Genomic DNA, 25,315 nt, shown 5'->3' with positions numbered 1-25,315 from the left:
TTGTTAGCCTCTAATATATTTCTATTTCTGTATCTCCTTTCGATACTCGTCGGTATTGTTCCAAACAATCGTCTATGTTATTCTTTGACGCTCGCCTGTGTCCTTCTTCCGATACTCGTCTGTATTATCCCAAACACTCGTCTGTGTTATTCTTTGATGGTCGTCTGTGTCCTTCTTCCGATACTCGTCTGTATTGTCCCAAACACTCGTCTGTGTTATTCTTTGACGCTCGTCTGTGTCCTTCTTCCGATACTCGTCTGTATTGTCCCAAACACTCGTATGTGTTATTCTTTGATGCTCGTCCGTGTCCTTCTTCCGATGCTCGTCTATATTGTCCCAAACACTCGTCTGTGTTATTCTTTGATGCTCGTATGTATCTTCTTTCGATACTCGTCCGTATTGATTCAACACTCGTCTGTATCCTCTTTCGATACTCGTCTGTGTTGATCCAATGCTCGTCTATGTTGTTCTTTGATGCTCGTCTGTATCTTCTTTCGATACTCGCCTGTATTAAAAACATTCGTCTATGTTACCTTATCTTTCTATCAAACCTACTTCTTTTTCCAATCATTGTCACATACATCAATCACTCCCTTTGAGAACCTTGTATTGGCACCTTGGCTACGTTACAAGCTATCACCATTCAACCGTTACCCACCATAAACTCATTCCATCAGTAAAACAAAAACCATCTCCTCCCCCAGCAGATATCAAAATGAAAAATAAGGATAACGCTTCATCATCTTTCAAGACAAATTTCGGGTCTTTGATATTTATTCTTCTTCTACCTTGAATGTTCGAAAGGCCGACGCCAATCTCACCTTCAGGTTTAAGACAATTAAATAGGGGCAGCTGTCATACCCCAAATTTGTCCTACCCCTTTCAATTTTATCTGGTTTAGACTTCTCATTCATGTACATACTCTCCATCAGGGCATTAACGTACTTCATGCATTCATTAATCAATAAACTTGGCATTGGATCAATGATCATGGAATGAGTCGAGTTTCATACCTCTGTATATAGTTATGATGGGCCAAGAACTCATCACTCTCATGGATTAGGGTTGGTCGTGGTTACTTGGAATACAAGCTATCTTAGTTCAACTAATGTTTGCTTAAATTTCTAAATAAGGAACATCAAAAGGAGCATCGTGTAATATTTAATGTTGGCAAGTCAGTTGGATTTCTATTCGAAGTTGGATAAGGACCATTTCTTATATGCATATCATGAAAGGAGGAGATAGAGGTTATTCCTATAAAGGTTGGATTTTGGTCAACAAAGGCAACCATGGAGGGTTGACTTTCTATTGACCAAACATTTGGAAATCCACCTTATTTCACATTGGACACTACTATTCAAGTAGCCATTATATTTAGAAGCCTTTCATTCAAGATAACATAAATTCAAGTGGAAGAAATTGAAGGAAATAGTGAGAATTTAAAATTGAAGGAGAACATTGAATATTGTCCATAGTTTTAAAGAAGTTAACATACAAAGACAAGGCAAAAGCAAAGTACATTGAAAACCACATCAAAATTGTACATTTGACCTATAGTTGACTTTCTAGTCAAACAGTTGACCGAATTCAAACTGATCCTAAACTTCTCTCTCTGATTCTTCAAGTCAACTCCACTTCATCTTAGCTATGGTATTAGCTTACGCATTGCACCTGCTAAAACAAGAACAAAATAAACTTTCAGCAACAAATAAAGAAGCCTGCATCCCCGTAGTATAGCCAAAACAGACCTGCACTTACCAAGCCAACCATGGTTCAACATGAAGTTTTGATCCTCCTATCACCTGCAGACACCAAAATTCACATACAAACCATATCACACAACTAGTTTCATTCAAAACAGTTCCACAAACTATACCAAAACAGACCCCTTTCATATCATTTTCAAACCAATTCAAGCTACAAACAGTCCAGCATTTCTATTGACTAATCTCTAACGGATCCTTTTTCTAAACCACATTTCAATAATTATTCAAACTCACCTCAACCCAACAAGCTGCTAAGACCTCACCACCTGATTCATACTTCATGAAATCATAACACTTACAGTCACACATACCGCCCTGCATCATTGAGATAATATAGGTTCAGCAAGAAAACAACATATAGCTCAGCAGTAATTCCAACTCCTTACATAGTACTAACTTCCCTAACAGTATCTACACTAACAGTTCTAAGCTAATCACAGAGTTGTTAATCCCGGATAGCGGAGCGGAGCGGCCGACCCCCGGGAATGGGAATAGTGGGAATAGCGGCATCCCGGATAGCGGGACAAATTTTTATATACTAATAATTATATAGAAAATTATAAAACACATCACTCATAAAATATTTATAAAATCTAATGTCAAACAAAGAGCCATGCTTAATAATTCAAAACATAAAGATTCAAAACATATAGATTCAAATTCAAACTTAGTACTATAATATGAAAATTCAAGCAAACATAAAAAATCATGTAGCATCATCAAAATATTCCTCAACATCTTCATCTTCATCTTCTTCTTCTTCTTCTTCTTCTTCTTCAACATTTTCCTCCAATTCTTCATCTTCTTCAACATCTTCCTCCGATTCTTCATCTTCAACATCTTCTTCAACCTCTTCTACCACCACTTGTTGTGCAATTGTTGCTCTTGGTGCAATTGTTGCTCTTGGTGCAATTGTTGCTCTTGGTGGCCTTGATGTTTGTGGGCGTGCCATTGACCTCCTAGTGTAGATTAAAGGCTCATTAGCCCCACTAGCATCGGCAACTTGAGTCCAAGTTAAATCATGATTTGGATCAACCAATTCTTCACCAACATCTCCTACCTTTTCCATCTCTCCCACCAACCATTCGGTGTGGAAATTAATTTCGCTAAATTCCATAGGATCAATTTTATCTCGAATTTCAAACCTCTCTACCAAAGCTTGATTATACTTGATAAACACCAAGTCTTGCAATTTTTGATGTTCCAATTTATTTCTCTTCTTGGAATGAATCTAAAATACAATAATTTGAAGTATTAATTTAATAATACTTGCATGTACGATACTTTAATATCCTAGTATAAAATTAATACTCACATGCTCAAAGATGCTCCAGTTACGCTCACATCCGGAAGCACTGCAACCCAAACTCAACACTTTAATAGCCAACAATTGCAAATGCGGAGTTTCGGCTCCATAAGACTTCCACCACTCAGCTGCAAGTAATTGTAAAAAATCATTCTATATACATAACACAAAGTATATCACATGTAAAACTTCAAAAAATCATTCCATCTTACCTGGAGCTAATGTCGACCTTTGTCTCATTGCCGCTTTTATACCAAAGAGACCTGAAGCACTCCGATATTGTGCCAATTCTACTGAAATCAAATCCTCCACATCTTCACTTTCACTAAGTCTCTCAATGCACCTACGGAGGCCTTTTACCAATCTAGCATCGGACTCAATTTCTGGTTTAGAAAAATAATATTCAGGATTGAGATAGTGGCCTGCAGCATGTAGCGGATGATGAAGTTGACACTCCCATCTTTTATCAATGATTTCAAAAACATCTTTATACTTGCTTGAATTTAAATTGAAAGCTTTTTCAATCGATTCCTTCGCTACCCCCATTGCGGCATATATGTATCCCATTGCGGGTTTCCTTTCATTGTCAACCATTCTTAACACATCTACAAGAGGCGCCATGCACTTAAGAGTGTAGAGAACATCACTCCAAAATGATACATTAAGAATAGTAGTAGCTGCCCTTTTTCCTTTAGGATCTTTGGCACACTTGGAACTTGTCCATTCTTCACAAAGGAACATCTCTCTAAGCTTTCCTCTTAGTTCTTGCATTCTTTGTAGACAAAGGAAATGGGTAGCAAACCTTGTCACTCCTTGTTTAACCAATTCAACATTGCCGGTAGTCTTTCTCATTAAATTCAAAGCAAAAGTATGGTTATAAATGTAGCCCACAACCTTAATCCCTTTTTGTATAACATTTTTCACCTTTGGAATTTTGCCTATGTCTTCTAACATAAGGTCTATACAATGGGCAGCACATGGAGTCCAAAACAAGTGTTTCCTCCCTTCACACAATATTTTACCCGCCGCTACATAGTTGCTTCCATTATCGGTGATCAATTGGACAACATTTTTTTCACCCATTTCCTCAACAAATGTGTCCAACAACTCGGCTAGCTTTTCACCCGTCTTTGCATAGTCGGAAGCATCCACACTCTTCACAAACATGGTCCCCGTCGAGCAATTGACCAAGAAATTGATCAATGTTCTACCTTTTCTATCCGTCCAACCATCCGACATAATTGAACAACCGTATTTGTTTCTTTGCACCTCTTGGTTCTTCAACAAACCTTTCGTATATTCCAACTCATTTTTAAGAAGTGGAACCCTAAGTTCATGATAACTTGGCGGCTTCAAATGAGGACCATAGCTCCCAACGGCTTCCAACATCAACTTAAAAGCTCTTGCATTTGCTACATTAAAAGCAACTCCACACGTATAAAAAAAGCGAGCAACATATTGGATAGTTCTTGCCCTCGCTTCTTTATCACAAGCATCATTGATACTTGTGTCCTTAGCCTTCTTATACACCAAATCTAATGGCCCTTTAGTCCTCTTGATGGCTATTGAAGAGGTCTCATTCTCGGCAATCCTCTTTCCGGTTCTAATCCTACTTATTTCCTCGATATCAAGGGTATCATCCGCATCTATTTGCACCGCAATTTCTTGTATTCCTTTCTTAATTTTCTCTTTCTCAAAAATGTCGGCACGTAATATAGCCTTAACATCCTCCGGTGTTTTCAAACAAGGAATTACATCGCCTTGAATTCCTGCTTGATGCCTTTTTGCTCTACTTATTCCTCCACTACTTGTCATGTTACAGAAATCACATGTGACCTTCTTCCGATTATTCAAATCCTTCAAACCATTATATTTCCATCCTATGTCTTTACTATTGGTTGGTTTGAATATTGCAGCACACGAAGCAACCGACGTAGAAGAATTTGGTGTTGAGGAAGATGCTGCCATATTGTTCTATCGACAAAAAACAGTGACATATACATTTAATAAAACAGTGGAGAAAAAGAATTAACAAAAAGAAGTAAAATAAAAGAAAACAGTGGGAAGAAAAGAAAAGAACGGTGGCTGGAAGTAAAATAGTGTAAAAGAAAAGAAAAGTGAAACGATGAGAAGAGTGAAGTTACCGTGAGAGGACGGTGGCTGGAAGCAGAACGGTGGTTGGTGGTGGCTGAACGGTGGCTGGGGTGGCTGGTGGCGGAAGCGATGAGAAGAGTGAAACGATGAGAACGATGAGAAGAGTGAAACGATGAGAAGAGTGAAGTTTCGGTGGCTACTGGCTAGGGCAGAGTGAAACGAGAGTGAAATGAGATTATCGTGACTGAACTTTGAGGGAAGGATTAAAACGAGGGTAAAAAAGTAATTTTACCCAGAAAAAAATTAAAAAAAAAAGGAAAGGATCCGGATCCGCTCCGCCCGGGAACGATCCGCGATCCGGTTTCCCGGCTGTAGCGCCCGCTACCGCATGTCCGCAACCGCTCCATGTTTCGCGCGCGGGGGGGGGGCCGTTCCGCTCCGGAGCGCCGCTATAGCGGCCATAGCGGCCGGGAATGACATCTCTGGCTAATCAGTTCCTTCTAATTCCCGTAACAATTTCGCAACTAACTAAGATGTTCATACCAGTTTTTACTGAATATTATTGACAGCATTCATCATCCATATCAGTACAGATATATGTATAGTTTTACACCTATGTCTATCATCATCATGTTTAATAGGTTCAGCTTCTCACCAGCCAGCAAACCTTCTAGTAACCCCAACTTTTTACACCAATGCCATAACCTACATATCCCAAACAGACAGTTTAAATTCGCGTCATTCAGCTCATCATTCAGAAATCACTCACCTGCTATCGTGTTCGCATTGTACAGCCCTCCATAAACCATTCAATCAGCCCTGCAACATGACTCAGAAGGAACCATCTCAGTTGTGAACGTACCTGCACATATATATATATATCATACACACGGTTAAAATCCAGCTCTGCATACATCCAAAGAAAACCAAAAAAGAAATATACATATGCATTTCAACATGTTTAAAAACCACATTTTTTCATACAAATCCTACCTTTCACACTAAACCAAAATAGACCAAATAACCCGCGTATCACACAAAAATACCACATTCAAATTCCAGCCATACTATCACATAAACTCCCATTTTCCAATTCCCAAATTTCCTACCAATTACTAACTACAGCTAACAGTTTTACATAACTATTCTAACCACCAAAAACAGAAATCAACCTCACCTTGTAACAAACTTTCATAACTCACCTGTTGCAAACTAACTGTTTTGCTTTTTAACCATCAGCCTTTTCATTAATTTTGACACTTATTCTAACTAACAGATTTGCACCTTATAACTAATTCCAAACTAACTCCTAACTACTAACAACCTAGCACTAACACAACAGAATTTTGTAACTAACTATAACATTCAGTTAACATTTTGTAACAGAAAATAACTAACCTTTTAGATTGAATCCTAACCGTTCCTTTGATAACTGAAAAATTCAAATCCATTGGCAAAAAATTCTTCATCTGTAACTGATTTCTTTTCCCTTTACTTCTATAAATTTAGAATCTCCATCTTCAATCCTCTCTCCACCATTTTTTCACTCTTAAAACTTCATCTTCCACCTCCTTCAATCTCTAGCCAATCTCTCTGAACTCTCTCGATTCTTCATTCATCATCACCTTCACTTCACTCTCATCTCCATCTTCTGAACTCTTCACTCCATTTTCTTCTCCATCTCCTCCACCACTTTTCCTCACCTTCAATCATCATACTCCTCATCATCTACTACACCATTCTTCATCATCTTCAATTTCACTCCACACTCTCAATCTTCTCCATTGTTAACCTCTCTCTCTTTGAACCTTCATCAATTCATCAATCTTCAGACCCTCTCTCGGCCTTCATCAATCTTCAATCCCTCTTCTTCACACCTCAAATCACCAGAATCTTCTCTAACCATGGCTTCGATCATCATCACAACTCCAGCTTCATCTTCGCATCAACCTTGAATCTCCGGATTCTACAACAATCTTCATTTCACCTCTTCAATCCTCACCGTCATCCTCGCCTGAGATGCATCGCAAGAACGACAAAGTATGCGCGTCAATCATCGCGTCTTCAATTCATAGTCTTACTTTCAACATCATCTTCATCTAGTGCGGAATCACTTCTTCTCTGTGTCAATCTTCATCAGTAACCGAAGACGAGCTGAAGGAAGCATCGATTTGACACGAAGAAGGTTGAGGCGAAGAACGGAGGTGTCCCGATCTTGAATCACAGGGGCGAAAAGAGAAAGAGCTAGAGAGGGACGAGAGGCATTGGAGAGATGTGTGTCCACGACGGTGGTCTGAGCTCCGTCGGAGAGGGAATGGTGAGCCGCCGCGAGTGAAGAAGGACGAAGAGATACCCTGAACTTCACGTGAGAGTTGAAAGGTCACAAGTCTTACCCTAATTCCCAAATTCTCTTTTTGTTTTATTAATTTGTTTTTTTATTTATTTTCTGTTCTAGAATCTGAATAATGAAATGTTATGGATCAAACAATATAACTCTTAGGCCTGGCCACCGAACTGCTATGCATACCCCCATGTGGCCTATACCATTTTTTGACAATTCTGAGATAATAACAAAAACGTTCTCTGGGCCGGTTCACCATTAACACCCCTCCGGGCCCGTAACTTTTTCTTGGTAATAAAGGCTGTGAACAATAAAAAAAAACAATATTGGGCTGGCTTGCTGTACGCACCCCCTGGGCCCATAATCTTTCCTTTTGCTACAAAATCTGATAATGAAAAAACTCTGCTGGGCCAACACCCTAGGCCCAGCGCCTGCTCCTTGCACCCATGGATTCAATTCACACCCCCCTGTTTCACATTAGAATTTAGAATTTTCTTAGATTTTCTCATTCCTCTTAGGCAATAAAAGTACTAATTTTCTCCTGTTATTTTCTTTTAGACTATAGTACATTTTGTCATATGAAAATATCCATAAAAAATATTAATTTTAGGCTTATCGTTTTAGTCTTCTTTTTGCTTGATTTAGAGTTCATTTCTCTTTCATGAAATCGATAAAACTTGTTAGATTTTTAGGCCACTTTTGGGTTAATTTTGACATTTAAATTCCTTCATAAAAAGCTTATAAAAATAGTAGTAATTTTTTAGGTTAATTTTTGCACTAATGTTTGAATTGCTTTTGTATCATTTACATGTTAATTTTTGTATAATTGTTGTGATTTTGTTGCTTAGCTTTTGGCCATATTTTTGGCCTATTTTGTTAATACCATTTTAGTGCTCCTTTTAGAATTTGGTCACCATATTAACATTAGACTTAGACTAGAATAACAATAATTTTAGGTTTAGAAATTAGGCCAGTCTCCCCTTTTATCATTCTTTTTCTTTTATGACATTAAAACACTTAATAAATATCCAAATAAAATCCCTTTAAAAAATACCAAGAAAACTCTTAAAAAACATTAATAAATAAGTGAAAACAATAAAAAAGAACGGAAACTCTCGTCCCTCTTGTTTAAGGGGATCACTTGAGTGGATCGAACCTCACTTGTTTAAGGGAGTAACTCGAGACGCTCGACAAATCTTCTCTCTTCTCTCTCTTGCCTCGTTTGGCATTCTTAAGGGCATTGTTATTTCCGCTCGAACGCATCGTAGGTCGTCCCCTTATGCAATAGCACGAACGTTAACTCCGCCCAACTAAAAAACACAAAACAAACAAAACATCTTGAGCCGAACTACGACGCTCTGATTCCTGAAAAGGATACGTAGGCATCAAGTCGCGGGGCTTGAACGAGCACAATTGTAAATATTCCTTCTTTTCCCCGTATTTCTTTTGCATTTATTCGCATGTAGGCTTAGACATAGTACACACCCATTAGATAGAAACAAACATACGTGATTTAAATCCACGTACTAGAATTTTTTGAGCAGCCTATTTGTTATGACAAAATACATGATCAAATTTTCTTTGATACATTTGTATTCTTTCGTCAATTGCTTAATCACTAGTTCAGAGTCTCCTTTAATTTCGACTCTAGTTTCCCTCAATTCTAACAAAGCTTCAAGTCCAGCAATCAGTGCTTCGTATTCAGCTTCGTTGTTGGAGCATAAGGGACCTTCAATCTTGTACTTGAGCTTTGTTAGAATTCCATCAGGAGAAATTATCAGTATTCCAACGCCGGTTCCTTCTTTATGGGTTGAACCATCGAAGTATAGCTTCCAAGGCTTCAATTCTACATATTGTTGAGGGTTTTCAACCACTACATGGTCAACAATGAAATCTGATACGATCTGACCTTTCATTGCTTTAAGGGGTTGAAATATCAAATAGTACTCAGTAAGGGCCAATGCCACTTTCCAGTTCGACTATGCAATATTGGTTTTGATAGCATATGTTTAATAACATCACAATTAGACGAAACATAAACTGGCTTTATATAATACTTGAGTTTGATACAAGAGAAATACAGACAAAGGCAAAGTTTTTCTATTGCGCTATACCTAGTCTCTGCATCATTGAGTACTCTACTTAAGTAATATATGGCTCTTTCGATGCCATTATCGTCTTCATGGGCTAACATGCTACCTATTGTATTATCTGACGCTGAGATATATAGGCGCATGTGTTTCTTCCCATTTGGGGGAGATAATATTGGTGGATGCATCAAGTATTGCTTGATCTTTTCGAAAGCTTCTTGATGTTCAGCACGCCATTCAAACCTTCCTTGCTTGAGTCGAAGTAAGGGAGAAAAAGCTTGCGTGCATCCACTCAAGTTAGAGATGAATCTTCTCAAGAAGTTTATCTTTCCCAGTAAAGACTGTAATTCTTTCTTTGTGGATGGAGGCTTTGTTTCCATAATAGCCTTTGTTTTATTTTGATTAATTTCTATTCCCTTTTTGTGGACTACGAAGCCCAGGAAATCTCCAGCCTGCACAAAGAAAGCACATTTAAGGGGATTTATCTTTAAGCCATGTTTTCTCATTCTCTCGAACGATTGGGTCAGATGGTAAAAATGTCTGTTATCTGAAACAGATTTTACAACAATGTCATCTATGTATACCTGCATGAAAGTTTCTATAAAATCATGGAATATAGAATTCATTGCTCTTTGATAAGTTGCCCCAGCATTTTTTAGACCAAAAGGCATTACAACCCAATCGTAGGTGCCTATGGCCCCTAGGCAACAAAAAGCTGTTTTGGACACATCTTCTTCTGCAATGAAGATTTGGTTATACCCCGAATATCCATCCAACATACTTAGATATTCGAAGCCTGCGGCTGAATCTACTAACATTTCTGCCACAGGCATGGGATATTCATCCTTAGGCGTTGCTGCATTAAGATCACGAAAATCTATGCATACTCTTAATGAACCGTTCTTTTTAATAACCGACACAATATTAGCAATCCATTCAACATACCTTGTAGTTCTGATGAACTTGCATCGTAGAAGTCTTTCGATCTCTGCTTTGATCTTCGAATGAATTTCTGGTGCGAACCTTCTAGGAGTTTGCTTGATGGGCTTTTTTCCTTCCTTTATGGGCAGCTTTAACTCGACCAAATCTCTCCCTAAACCAGGCATCTCGTCGTAATCCCATGCAAAACAATCTTTGTTTTCTTTCAACAACGCGATGACTCTTGACTTCAACATTGGTTCTAATTTTGTACTGGTGTATGTTACCCTCTTCTGGTCTCCGTCTCCAAGATTTACTTCTTCGAGTGGATCTTGGGCTAACATTTTTATATTTGACGCCATTGGGTCTTTTTCGAATCCCAAGGGTTCTTCATCGTAGATTACGTCCAGTCTTTGATACATCTCTTCTCCTGAGATTTTTTCGGCTTGAACTGAAACATTGAGGAATTGAGGAGTAGGATGTACTCCAGAATCCTTCGTTTGTGCTTCTCTTTGAACTGTACTGATTGTCATGTTTGATAATTCGGCTTCGAGAGCCGTCTTTCTTTTGTTCTCGGCTATGTAAGCCGAAATCTTTTCGAAAAAAGATACTTCAGACATGACCAACGTCGTCATCCCAGCCTGTTGGCCGTATTGTTTGCAAATACTCCATTGGTGCGGTATCTTCTGGACCGTCCATTATCTCTCTATTCCATTGGAATCCATTAGGGTGTAAAGACAAATAGTATAAAGCATTCTTGTTCGTAGTGTATATATCTTCAGCAGCATGGCAAGGTCCTATATTCGCCAAATTCCTGTCGAAACTGGTTTTATTGACTTGATTAACTTCAGTCATGTAGTAACTCTGATCTCCTTCAATGTTTTCTACTATGCCATCTTCCCTCCAAATGGTTAGTCTTTGATGCATTGTCGAAGGCACAGCAACAACTCCATGGATCCACTCTCTTCCAAGCAAAAGATTGTAATTCGCCTTTGCTGGTATCACCATGAACATCGTTGGCCTTGTGACGGAACCCACAGTTAAATTCACTTGAACGACTCCTAAAGTTTGCCATATCTTGCCTTCATAGTTAGACAAAACCATGTTATGTGGTCTTATATCAGTATCGAACATACCAATTCTCTTCAACATGTATTGGGGCATTAGGTTCACCGCTGCCCCCCATCTACTAAGACATTGTTAATGCCAACATTCTCAATCTTGGCCCTTATGTAGAGTGGTTTCAAATGGTTCCTCATACCTTCATCAGGCCTTTCGAAGAAAGCATTATGCTCTTCGACTGCCCCATTGTTTAGCACATAATAACACACAGGTCTGTGTCTTGCCATCTCTTCCTCATCAGCTTCCCCACAATCTTCAGCTTCTGTTTCTTGATTAAAATCATGAGGGAGTACTGACACAACATTGCAATTGAGGTTTATACACGATACTCCGTCTGAGTCGAAATCATTTGTCATCCTATCGTCTTCCTTCCAAGGGCTGGAATGCATCTTTTCTTCTTCTTTCTGATTTTCAGAATCGAACAACTTGCGCTCCACTGGAGGCTTGCTTGTCCTTGCTGTAACACCCTTCTAAACCCCCGCGGAAATATAATATAATCAGAGTAAATAAACAGCAAGGATGCTACAATTATTAAATAAATAAAAACATCAAGTCGATTGTCATGCTTTATTAGAAATTAACCAATATCAAACAGGTGTTTAGCACAGCGGAAAATGGCAACAAATACTCAATACATAAATCCATAGCCAAAATGGCAACAATGTATAGCAAGTAACGCTAAGACTAATCGATCCCAGTGTTACAATCAGAGCATGACTCAACACGAACTACAGGCTAGCCTACAAGCTATCTTCACCCAATCAAGACGCCGCTACATCCTTAATCTGAAATCATCAAAGTAAGGGTGAGTTTCATTCGAATTAATAACCATTATACAATCATAAGCAATAAAATCTCATAGCAATTATCATCCATTCAACATACATATAATCGGAAATTATTATAACAAGCAAGCATCAGTACATAAGTATCATCTATCACACCACACAATCATCCAGTTATATCAAGCTATAATGCAATGAATGGACTGACACTCATGCATGTGGTACCAAAATTCGTGAAATCATATTCACATGACTTCTCTCTTTGATACTGCCCTCTAGTTGCTCACACCCCACATGGGCACACGACTACTGCCTCATCGCTCACACCCCACATGGGCACACGATGACTTCCTGCTAATCTCCGCACAATGGGAATTAGCCTTCCAATGCAAATGATTTATGAATAATGCACACATGACACATACTTATATCATCATATATCATCATCAATCTGATGCTTAACATCGCTTATCACCTCTTACCAATAACGTCACAACAAGTATGTACATGTATAAGCATCATTCAATCATTCACATATGTACACCACATCAACACAATAACATACCCATCATATTAATGTTAATTGCTGCCATAATCCAATTCAACAATAATTTAATTGAATAAATAAAAATAAAGTCGGCCACTGCCCTCATTATTACTTTATCAGATAGAGCACCTCATTAGCTTCGCAACCCCCAAAACGGCACATAAATCGGATACTCGGATCAAAAGTTATGGGTTTTTAAAGAATAAAACATTTTCAGAAAAATGCTGCAGAACCCGGTTCGTCCCACATGGGAACCGGTTCCTGGCTGCTTCCAAAATCACGCCTATGATTTTTACTATGGGGAACCGGGTTGTCCCTATCTGGGAACCGGTTCCCAGCAACCCAGAATCCACACCTCTCTGTTTTTATAAGGGGGAACCGGTTCGTCCAACATGGGAACCGGTTCCTACGTACCTGCACAGCCAAATTCACCATTTTGACAGCATTTACCCTATCCCATTTCCCCAATTTCAGGTACATACGAGCATAGCACGCAAATACCATCAATTTTCACATCATCACATATTTCAGACAAGTTTTATACAAGTATTAACAGCATATATCATGAGTATAAACAGAATCATGTAATTCATACAAATTCATCATAACCTAACAAAATCCCCAAACCTGACACGTACGATTGAAATAGACAACAATCCTAATCAATCCTACTACCTACAATCGCATAAGGATTACTAACCCGAAGAATCCCCCTTACCTCAGAGTCGAATCTTCGAAGGTCTTCTTCCCCTTTGGCTCTTCTCTCTTTCACGTGTTCTTCCTTTTCTCAGACTCTGTCTCTTGTGCTTCTACTTCCTCTTTTCCCAATTCCCTTTATTTTATGAAAAATAAAATAAAATATTACAATGGGCTTGCTTAGCTAACACCCCCTTCTGCTAACCACCACTCTAGCCCAAACTAATATTTCATCATTTTCCAAATAATTCCCAAAAATTATTAATTCTAATAATTTAATTAAAAAAATAATTAAATTAATAAACAAGAATTAACGGGGTGTTACAACTCTCCCCCACTAAAAGAGTTTTCGTCCTCGAAAACATACCTCAAACGAAGAGTTCGGGATAGGAGTCCTCCATCTGACTCTCCAGTTCCCACGTAACATTTCCACCTGCAGCTCCTCCCCAAGCCACTCGGACTAATGCTATCTCTTTACCACGTAGTTGCTTTAACTTCCGATCTTCAATTCTCATTGGCAACGCCTCAACCTTCATATTATCTCTTACTTGCACATCATCCACTTGGATTACATGAGACGGATCCGCAATATATTTCCTCAATTGAGATATATGGAATACGTCGTGTAGGTTTGCAAGTGTTGTTGGTAAAGCAATACGATAAGCCACCTCTCCTACTCTTTCCGTAATTTGAAATGGACCAATAAAACGCGGCGTCAACTTCTTTGACTTCAGTGCTCGACCAACACCCGTCGAAGGAGTTACTCTCAGAAACACATGATCTCCCTCTTGAAATTCAAGTGTTCTTCGCCTCTTGTCATGATAGCTCTTCTGACGACTTTGAGAAGCCTTCATCTTCTCCTGAATCATCTTAATCTTTTCCGTCGTCTCTTGAACAATTTCTGGTCCAATCACTGCACTTTCACCAGATTCATACCAACACAGTGGTGTCCTACACCTCCTACCATACAAAGCTTCAAATGGAGCCATACCAATACTCGAATGGTAGCTATTGTTGTAAGTAAATTCAATCAACGGCAAGTAGCTATCCCATGTACCACCTTTTTCCAATACACAAGCACGCAATAGATCTTCCAATGATTGAATCGTCCTTTCAGTCTGACCATCAGTCTGCGGATGATAAGCAAAACTCAACCTCAATTTAGTACCCAAGGCCTTCTGTAACCCTTCCCAAAATCTGGACGTAAATCTTGGATCCCTATCTGATACGATACTCGAAGGAATACCATGCAAACTTACTATTTTCTCAATGTACAACTGTGCCAACCTTTCCATAGAATAATCCATTCTCATCGGTATGAAGTGAGCAGACTTCGTCAGTCTATCCACAATAACCCAAATGGCTTCATAGTTCTTAGCTGTTCTTGGCAATCCAGATACAAAGTCCATGGATATGCTATCCCACTTCCATTCAGGTATAAATAAAGGCTGCATAGCCCCATACGGCTTCTGATGTTCGATCTTTGACTTCTGACAAGTCAAACAAGAATAAACAAATTCAGCTATTTCCTTTTTCATTCCAGGCCACCAGAATAACTTCTTCAAATCATGGTACATCTTAGTAGCACCGGGATGAATACTCAATCCACTACGATGTCCTTCTTCCAAGATACTCTTCTTCAGTTTAGTAACGTCAGGAACACAAACACGGTCGCCAAATCTCATTATGCCATTCTCATCAATTCTGAACTCACCTCCTTTTCCTTGGTTAATCAAAGTCAATCTGTCAACTAGTCCCACATCCTCCTTCTGCCTTTCTCTGATTTCATCAAGAATTCCACTTGTCAGCTTTAACATACCTAACTTGATACTATTCGAAGTGCCTTCACAGACCAAACTTAAATCCCGGAATTGCTCAATCAAATCTAGTTCTCGCGCCATCAACATCGACATATGCAAGGACTTCCTACTCAAAGCGTCAGCAACGACATTCGCCTTACCCGGATGGTAATTCAACTCAAAATCATGATCTTTAAGGAACTCTAACCACCTCCTCTGTCTCATATTAAGCTCCTTCTGATCAAATAGGTACTTCAGACTCTTATGATCACTAAACACCTCGAATCGTGAACCATAAAGGTAGTGCCTTCACAATTTCAACACAAACACCACCGCTGCCAACTCTAAGTCATAAGTTGGGTAATTCTTCTCATGCACTTTAAGTTGTCTCGACGCATAAGCGACTACCCGTTGGTTCTGCATTAGTACACCTCCAAGTCCCATCAATGAAGCGTCACAATACACAACAAAAGATTCTGCCGGATTCGGCAAAATTAAAATAGGAGCACTAGTCAGCCTCTTCTTTAATTCTTGGAATCCTTCTTCGCATTTCGAGTCCCAAACGAATGCTTGAACCTTCCTAGTCAACTTCGTCAATGGTAGAGCTAACTTTGAAAATCCTTCTATAAACTTCCGATAGTAACCTGCAAGACCCAGAAAGCTACGAATTTCAGTAACGGACTTCGGAGCTTCCCACTAAGACACGACTTCTACCTTTGTCGGATCTACGGCAATACCGCTCTTGGAAATTACATGACCCAGGAAACTCACTTCCTTTAACCAGAAATCACATTTAGACAGTTTGGCATAAAGCTTCTTCTCTTTCAACACTCCCAGCACAATTTTGAGATGCTCTGCATGTTCTTCTTCACTTTTGGAGTATATCAGGATATCGTCAATGAACACCACAACGAACTTATCAAGATAAGGAAGAAAAATCCTATTCATGTATTCCATGAAAACACCAGGTGCGTTAGTAACTCCAAACGGCATCACGGTGTATTCATAATGACCATACCTCATTCTGAACGCAGTCTTCTGAATATCGTCCGTCTTCACACGAATCTGATGATACCCAGACCTCAAATCAATTTTACTCAATATACTAGCTCCGACCAACTGATCCATCAAATCATCAATCCTCGGCAATGGATACTGTTATACCCCAAAATTTGCCCGCATCTTTTTTCAAGAAAACTCCAATCTAAAAATTAGGAGTTTCATATAATCATTGATTTTTATTTCATAAATATCCTGACATATGAGATACTTAGTTTTTAGAATTGTTCTTATACAGTATTTTGGCTCGCTGTCGAATTTATTCTTACGCAAACGCCAGTTACTGTTTATTACTTCACACACGCTATTTATTTGATATTTATTTGCAAATAAATAGTACTGACGCAATTGGTACAGAACTAAATCTTTTGCAGGCGCAGAGTCGAGGATTCAAACTATACTGTCAGTTGACAGTCAAACTGCTGGCAGTACAATTCTCTGTGTTTTGTACCATCAATCAAATCAAACTTTTGCAATTTCAAAATTCCAAGATTTTTGTCCTAGAAGTCTTCTGAATATCACATGATTAGTAGAGACTCAGCACTGCACAAAAATCAGGTACGCTTAACTGTCTCCTACACAAACAGTCCCTAATTAGGATTTCTTGTTTTTTCAGGAGAAACAAGTTTTTGAGACCTCAAATGGATTTCATGGACCTACATACATCTCAAAGTACCATCATACAAATTTTCAAACTTCAATTCACTCAGACGCACCGTCAGCAGCTCAAACAGTCAACAGACGACCCGTTTGACCAAAAAAGTCAACAGACAGTCAAAAATGAAATTTTTTGTCAACATCCATATTTTGTCAAAGGATTCATCATTTGATCATTTGATGATCATAATTCATCAAGGAAAGATCAAAAATCAACAAAACCCTAAGATTCAAAATTAGGGTTTTCTCCTAAAAAGTCAACTGAACTTTGACTGGTCATAACTCTCTCATCCTTCATCCAAAAAATTCAAACCAAAGCTCATTTTGAAGGAAATTCAATTATCTTTCAAATGCAATTGATCCCATGGTCATTACATTCACCATTTGAAAAATATGAACAAAGACATTACAGGTCATTTTCAAAGTCAACAAAAAGACACTTTTTTCAAAAGGACACACAAGGAGCATCAAAAATCATTTTGACATGAGACCAAAGACATTGGTTATAGGACTCTTTGAGGTTTCCAAAAAGTGCAAGATATCCTTCATATGACAAAAATTGAGGGATTTACACCTTGTTGAAGTTGGCTAAATTTTGGGAAAATGCATAAAACCAACATTGCTCAAAAATGTATTTTTTCCAAATGGGGCCAAGTTTTCATGGTTCAAACATGTTTGCCATGATATTATGGGCCTCCCACGACCAAGACAAATCCCACACCATTTTTATCCATTTTTGGTTTAATTTTATTCTATTTTAAGATTAAATGAAAATGGAAAATGGAAGGATAATTGATAGCTTAGTTTCTAAGCATGAGTCATCCAAGAATCTTTAATTTTCTGCAGAAGATTGAAGTACAAGGCAAGAGCATTGAAGAGAAGCAAGACTTGGTCAACAATTCAAAGGTTTTAATATTTAAAAATCAAGAATTCAACAAAGGCAACCAAAGGCTTCTTGGCTTCAATTCTAAGCACAACATAGCTTATAAATAGCTTAGAGTACTTCACAAATAAGGACCAGGAATTCAGAAGAGATTCTATGCTTGTAACCATACTTGTAATCACTTAAATTTTTCAAAGAAATTCCAAATTCGAATTTTGAATTCAAGTCAGTTTCAATACAAACTAAACATTAAAACACCTTCTTCAAGTATCACTGGACCTATTCCAATCATTTCCCAGCCTTGAAACCCACTGAACTAAGCACTACAGGTCACGATTTATTCAAAATAAAACCAACTCGTATCTGATCATTCAGGCATGTTTAACAAGATGTAGACATATATTTGAACTTAGCTTAATGTCCTGATCATTTCTGGACATTTAATTAAAGTTTGGGGGCCTGTACACGAAACTACCATTTTAGGGTTTCTTAGTTCAAATTTAGGGTTCTTCGTTAGAGCCAAAAATAGGACAAATTAAGGGCATGGTAGAATTCAGTAGATTGAGACGAATCGAATGGGCATGTCGCGCCAAATTTATATTCATGTTTGACCCTATTCTCTATTTTTGCAGGTTTAGAACGTATCTATTACAGCACTTTTATTACAAAAACGCTATTAAAGGTGCTGGCTGGAGGTTGAAGACGATGAGGTGTCCTCACCTCATTGGATAGAACGCGCGCGCCAGTGTTTTTGAATCCTGGGTTCCCATGTGCGCTTTCCATCATCTTTCCATGTGACCTCAATATCTGGGCCATCTGATCTCATTAAACTCTCAATCCAACGCATCAAAACACTCATCCTTACCATGGTCTTCATTTAAATACCACACCTGATTATTATCTTTTTATTTTCTATTTTTTTTAATCTCTTTATTAAATTAATTAAAAATAGTTTTAAAAATCCAAAAAATACACAAAAAAATATTTTTAAGTTTCTAAAATAATGTTTTATTTTTTGGTATAAAAATATTTTATTTTTCTTCATAATTTAAATATTTTGTATAATTAATTAGATAATATGCATATATTTATCTTTTAATTATTTTCAACCAATCAAAAAAATCATAAAAAAAATTGTTCTTCATATGAAATATTGTTTATATATTATAAACTAATTTTGTACATATTTTGAATAATTTTCTCTTTAAATTTTAATTATTTGTATAATTATTTGTATAATTATGTATTAATTAACTTAATAAATTTCAAATCAATTTCAAAAATTCCAAAAAAATTAGTTTTGTTTTAAAATTAATTAAAAAGCATTTTGAACTTAATTTTTAGGTTTGAAATTTATTTTCATATTTTTCCTCATTTTAATTTAATTAATCATGCATTAATTATAATTAAAATCAATCATAAAAAATCCAAAAACATTTCTTTTATATTTCTTGCAATTTAAATTCCTAGATAAATGTATAGGTTGTCAAATTCATGTAAATAGCGTAGTTTACATTTCCCGCACAATCGATGTTATAGCGTAGATTTACTTTCCGCATTTTACATTTCCGCATTTTAAATTCCAGCACATATAAACTGCGTGTATGCCAAAGATAAAATTGAACCGTTAGATCATTAACTTCAAAGATAAAATACCTGAATCAAAACACAATCACATTTGCACCTCTTAAGGTAATCCCTTTCTCATTCTTTTCAAAAAATCAAAAAAACAAATTCTACTGTTTCGAGTACAAAATCGAACCTTTGTTTATATCCGGTGAAAGGATAGATTTTTAAAGGAAATAGGATAAAGACCTTATAACTCAGGGTATACCTCCTAATTTGCTTGCTCAAATCAAAACAAAGAAATCTCTCATATATCATTGTTTTTCAAAATAAAACTTTTCAAAAAGACAAAACTTTGTATATATCCAAACAAGGATCATTACGAAGTTAACGTTCTTTTTTCAAAAAACATCTTTTGAAAGATAAAAACACTTTGTATACATCCGCACAAGGGTCATTACAAATTCAATTTACAAAGGTATTTGAAACCACATACGAGCATTTAAAAGCAATTGAAAACAAGTGAGCTAAGCAAATTAAAGAGCCCATGGATAACCATGGATACAAAGGGTGCTAACACCTTCCCTTTGTATAACCTACCCCCTTACCCAGAATTTCTTAAAGGTCTTTTTTCTGTTTCTTTTATAAACCTTTCCTTAATTGGATAAAATAAAAGGTCGGTGGCGACTCTCTGATTTTCAAATACAAAAGCAGAAACAAAAAAGAGTCAGTTCGCGTATCTCTCCGCGAGAGGTATGGCAAAAAACCGAGGTCCACAGAACTGGCGACTCTGCTGGGGAAATACTTTCTAAAAAAAAAATGTTTTCAAAAGGGGTTACCTTTAGAGAATAGATCACTCCGATGTTTTCAATTGTTTGACTTGTGTGAAAGATTCTAACCCGAATCTCGAGATACCTTAAGTATGTGACAATAGACCAAGGAAACTGTACGGCATGTACTGATACGGTTGATCTGGTAGTCACCGTTAGTGTGATACTTTGGTTGATCTGGTAGTCTTCCGAAATGTCATTAAACACTAATTTGTCTTAGAACCTTTTAGTTGAACTTGACTTGTGGCCTATTAAGTGGCTAACTTTGAAATTGATCGAAGTTAGTTATCCTCGAGGAATATTTTGATCGGCCGTCCGAGCGCCGTATTGAAATGTTACCTCCAAGGATCATAGAACCCGAATACTATTCTAGGACAGGTTTTAACCAACTCAACTTCAGTGGGGAGGGTATCACCTATCAGCTTCATGCAAGCCTTTAAACCTAAGGCTATTGTTTGATTTGTTTGTGTGTGCCACATGTTTGACATCATAAGCATCATAAGCATATCATTTTCTCACTAAACACTTCAAGGATCAAAGAGTTTACCTTTGTTTTTGCAGGTAATGGCTCCCGCTACCCGAGATTACATCCGAATCAACATCTCAACGGTGCCATCTGAACTGAAAAACTTAGTATCAGAATTCCCCAGGAATGTTCAATTCACCGAAAGGCATGGTCACCTACTCCATTTGGTTACCTCAAAGTTTGAAGAAGACATGATACGGGTCCTGTTCCAGTTCTTTGACCCTGAACATCATTGCTTTACCTTTCCTGATTACCAGTTAGTACCCACCTTGGAAGAGTTTTCTGAATTAATTGGATTACCTGTTCGAGATCAATTACCTTTCACTGGTTTAGAAAGGATTCCAAAACCTGAAATCATTGCTGCTGCCTTACATTTGCGAAAATCAGAAATCGAGTCCAATTGGGAAACGAAGAGTGGAGTTAAGGGTTTGCTTGCTAAGTTCTTAATGGAAAAGGCTCGATTACTACTAGAAAACAAAAGTTATCCAGCTTTTGAGGAGGTTGTGGCTCTTTTGATCTATGGTTTGGTTTTATTCCCTAATCCTGACCAATTCATAAGTGTACACATCATCAACATTTTCCTAACCCGTAACCCGGTACCAACATTGCTGGGAGACATTCTACATTCTCTACACACTCGTACCATGAAGAAACGAGGAACTCTTATGTGCTGTATACCACTACTGGCTAGATGGTTTACATTTCATCTTCCCCGATCAGTGTTGAGAAATGAACAAAGAATGCAATGATCTCGCAGGATTATGTCTTTGTCTCATTCAGATATCTGGTGGAACAACTTCTTTCAAAGAGACATTACTATCATTGATCATTGTGGAGAGTACCCTAATGTGCCACTCCTTGGCATCAAATGGGGCATTACTTACAATCCCTCTTTAGCTTTACGCCAATTCGGATATGCAAGGAGTAACGGTCCTCATGACATGATTATCCGTGGCATTGTGTTTGATTGCGAGGGTGATTCCCAAAGACACCGACGAAGGTTTATACATGCATAGGGCAGTGTCTATAGAATAGAAAGCAAAACTTTGGGGCAATGGAATTCTATCCCTATGGAACCTTACCTCAGATGGGTGCGGGCTCATGCTCAGAAACTCATCATGCCATATTCCGCTATTCTACCTGTGACTATTGAGCCAGAAGTCGAAGGTGACGAACCTCAAGTTATTCTACACCCGGATATGCCAACTGACCTGGAAGAGTTGCAAAAATCTTGGGTTCAACTAAAAGAGGAAATAGACACCTTCAAGGCACATTGTCAAAACTATGAGAGAAGATTATTGGAGCTCACCGGACAACTCCAAGAAGAACAGCAAATCAACACATTCCTGGGTGCAAAGAGAAAGCGTCCATGGGAGACCTGAGGGATCATTCATTTCCTTTATTTCTGTTTTGTAAGCCCGAATGAGGCAAAGAAAAAAAAAGCAAAAAAAAAGAAATAAATTGTTTAACTAATGTTTGTTTCTTTGTTTTAACAAATCTAACTCTAAGATCCTTGAAAACATTGCATATACATTTCATTCATATACATTGCATATACATTTCATTCATATACATTGCATATACATTTCATTCATTCATAAACATTGCATAACAGGTTCACATGACGGATTTCTCATCTCCTCGCTGTTTATTTCAGTCAGAAGAGATGGAATATGAAACAAGCATCAAGAATCTCGAAGCACAGAACACCCAAGTTCAAGTGGCAATTCTGGAACTGGCAAAGGGGCAACAAGAACTGAAAGACCAGATGATCAAGAAGAAAAAGAAGCCCAAAGGATCTGTAGGCTTGAGCCAACTGAAAAGAAAGATCAGAATCCCAGCCAAAAGGTTCAAAACGCCACCGATCCCTGAAATAGTCGGTGATGGTGAACAAGGAGACAATCACAACAACCAGGGTTCTGCGAAACCCTCTCTCTCTTCCAATGAAGAAGATTATCATTCTGGAGACGAACAGGATGATGACAAATACCAGCAGTTGGAAGAACGCATGAAAGCTATGGAGATACAAAAAATACCTGGTTTAGATTTCAATGATCTGTGACTCGTCTCAGATGTTGTTATCCCTCCAAAGTTCAAAGTTCTCGTCTTTGCAAAATATGATGGAGTTTCTTGCCCAAAACTACATCTGAGGTCCTATGTGAGGAAGATACAACCTCACACAACAGATAGCAAATTGTGGATTCACTTCTTCCAAGAAAGTCTGTCGGGTACACAGCTCGAGTGGTACTACCAGCTGGAAAGTACCAAAGTCCATACCTGGGAAGATTTAGCTGCTGCTTTTTACAAACAGTATCAATACAATGCTGATCTTGCACCAACCCGTACTCAACTAAGGGGCATGTCCATGGCACCAAAAGAGAGTTTCAAAGGATATGCACAGAAGTGGAGAGATATGGCTGGAAGGGTTCAACCACCCTTATCTGATCGCGAGCTGGTCGACATGTTCATGGGCACTTTAACTGGCCCTTTCTATAGTCATTTGCTGGGAAGCTCATCAGCAGGTTTCACTGACCTGATAATGACCGGAGAACGTGTCGAAAGTGGCATTCAAAATGGAAAAATTCAAATAGGCTCCTCCTCTGGTACTACAAAAAGGCCCATCAGTGGGAGAAATGAGGTCAATACAATGCAAATTCAGAAAGGTCGCAAGAATGAGCATCACCAATCTGTAGGGGCAGTTCTAATCTACGCATCTGCGCCTCAAAAAGATCAACAGCCAAAATATACGCGACGACCAGATGCGCCAAGAAGAAATTTCACCAGAATCAACATGCCAATCTCTCAGGCATTGCAGCATTTGCTAAAAGAAGATCTGATCACATTAAAAGATCCTCCAAACAATGTCAACACTTCCTCTCCGAGTTATCGCCCCGATGCAACATGTGCGTATCACTCAAATTGTCCAGGACATGACGCAGATCACTGCTGGGCCCTGAAAAATAAAATACAAGATATGATAGATGCTGGGGAAATTGAGTTCGATCCTCCAGAAACTCCAAATGTCATCACAGCACCTATGCCGAAGCATGATAAAGCTGTTTAATGCTATCCTGGACACTGTTTACATCTATGATGTGAACGAATTATCAACTCCACTCCTCGAAGTCAAAGGAAAGCTAATCCAAGCTGGTTACTTTCCAGGTTGTGACCCTGATTGCTTTTATTGCACATACTTGCCCAACGGTTGTGAAAATCGGAGAATGGGAATTCAAAAGTGGATGGATCGCCGTATCATTATGTTTGAGAGGCTCCCTTTTATGGACGCGTTATGCGAAGTCTTTGCAAACGGGATGAGAATAGAGGATGTCTCAGTGATCTCCAGCTTACCATTCAAAATCTCTGCCAAGGATCCGTTCAAAATTTCTGCTACACGCAAAGTGGCATCAGTAATCATTGCTAGTCCAATTCCATTTCCATACTCCTCAGACAAAGCTGTCCCGTGGGGTTACGACACTAATGTTTATGTCCATGGAGTTAAACAGGATACCTCAACTAAAGAGGCCACGAAGTTAACTGCTCCGACTGTGGATAATATTGTGGGTACCAGCAAGATCACGAGAAGTGGAAGAATCTTTTCACCAGAAATTTCTCCAAATATTGCTGCTGGTCCAGTCCAGGTCCCAGTTCCTAATCAAGATGACAACGCTCGAGGCAAAGAGCCACAAGTTGAACCAGTTCAAATACCAGTGGAAGTCACTGCTAAAGATCCATCAAAACAAGAAATGGAGGAAATATTGAAAATCATCTGTAAGAGTGATTACAATATTGTCGAGCAATTGGGGAACACTGCTTCAAAAATCTCAATGCTATCTCTGCTAAAGTATTCAGAAGCTCATGCCAAAGCTCTGATGAAATTCCTGAAAGCTGCGCATGTGCCTCAAGAGATTTCGGTCGATCAATTTGAGAATTGTGTTGCCAATCTAACCGTGAATAACAGCCTCGGTTTCTCTGATATCGATCTAACCCCTGCTGGAAAGAATCACAATAAAGCCCTACATATCTCCATTGAATGTAATGGCACCACTCTATCTCATGTGCTGGTAGATAACGGTTCTTCTTTGAACGTGTTACCAAAAACGGTACTAGAAAAGCTTGACTTCAAAGGAATTATGTTACAACCAAGCGATGTTGTGGTAAGAGCCTTTGATGGGTCAACAAGAACAGTGTACGGAAAGGTGAATCTCCCTATCAGAGTGGGCTCTCAAATCTTTGATTCTATCTTTTACGTAATGGAAATTCACCCAACATATTCCTGTTTACTTGGACGCCCTTGGATACATGGGGCAAACGCTATAACTTCTACTCTGCA

At 38.3% G+C, this 25,315-nt stretch overlaps 1 protein-coding gene and 1 long non-coding RNA gene across 3 annotated transcripts; both read right to left on the bottom strand.

Moving 5' to 3' along the window:
• Positions 1-1,456: 1,456 nt before the first annotated feature.
• On the bottom strand, positions 1,457-7,582 carry LOC131594913 (uncharacterized). Of its 2 annotated transcripts, XR_009281607.1 has the most exons (6): positions 6,565-7,582; positions 5,936-6,028; positions 5,822-5,871; positions 2,001-2,081; positions 1,759-1,802; positions 1,457-1,674 (listed from the first exon to the last, which is right to left on the bottom strand). It is a non-coding gene; the product is annotated as an uncharacterized LOC131594913 (long non-coding RNA). The 2 variants fall into 2 exon arrangements; XR_009281606.1 differs by having other exon boundaries at positions 5,822-6,028.
• LOC131594912 (uncharacterized) lies at positions 2,210-5,519 on the bottom strand. The gene is made up of 3 exons (XM_058867109.1): positions 3,285-5,519; positions 3,082-3,200; positions 2,210-2,997 (listed from the first exon to the last, which is right to left on the bottom strand). Exons 1-3 carry the CDS (start codon positions 5,038-5,040, stop codon positions 2,473-2,475), a joined length of 2,400 nt encoding a protein of 799 aa, XP_058723092.1. The 5' UTR covers positions 5,041-5,519; the 3' UTR covers positions 2,210-2,472.
• Positions 7,583-25,315: the final 17,733 nt, after the last annotated feature.

This window comes from Vicia villosa, linkage group LG4 (assembly GCF_029867415.1).
Source record: "Vicia villosa cultivar HV-30 ecotype Madison, WI linkage group LG4, Vvil1.0, whole genome shotgun sequence".
Classification (NCBI taxonomy): domain Eukaryota; kingdom Viridiplantae; phylum Streptophyta; class Magnoliopsida; order Fabales; family Fabaceae; genus Vicia; species Vicia villosa.
This window is presented reverse-complemented; position numbering and strand designations above follow the sequence as displayed.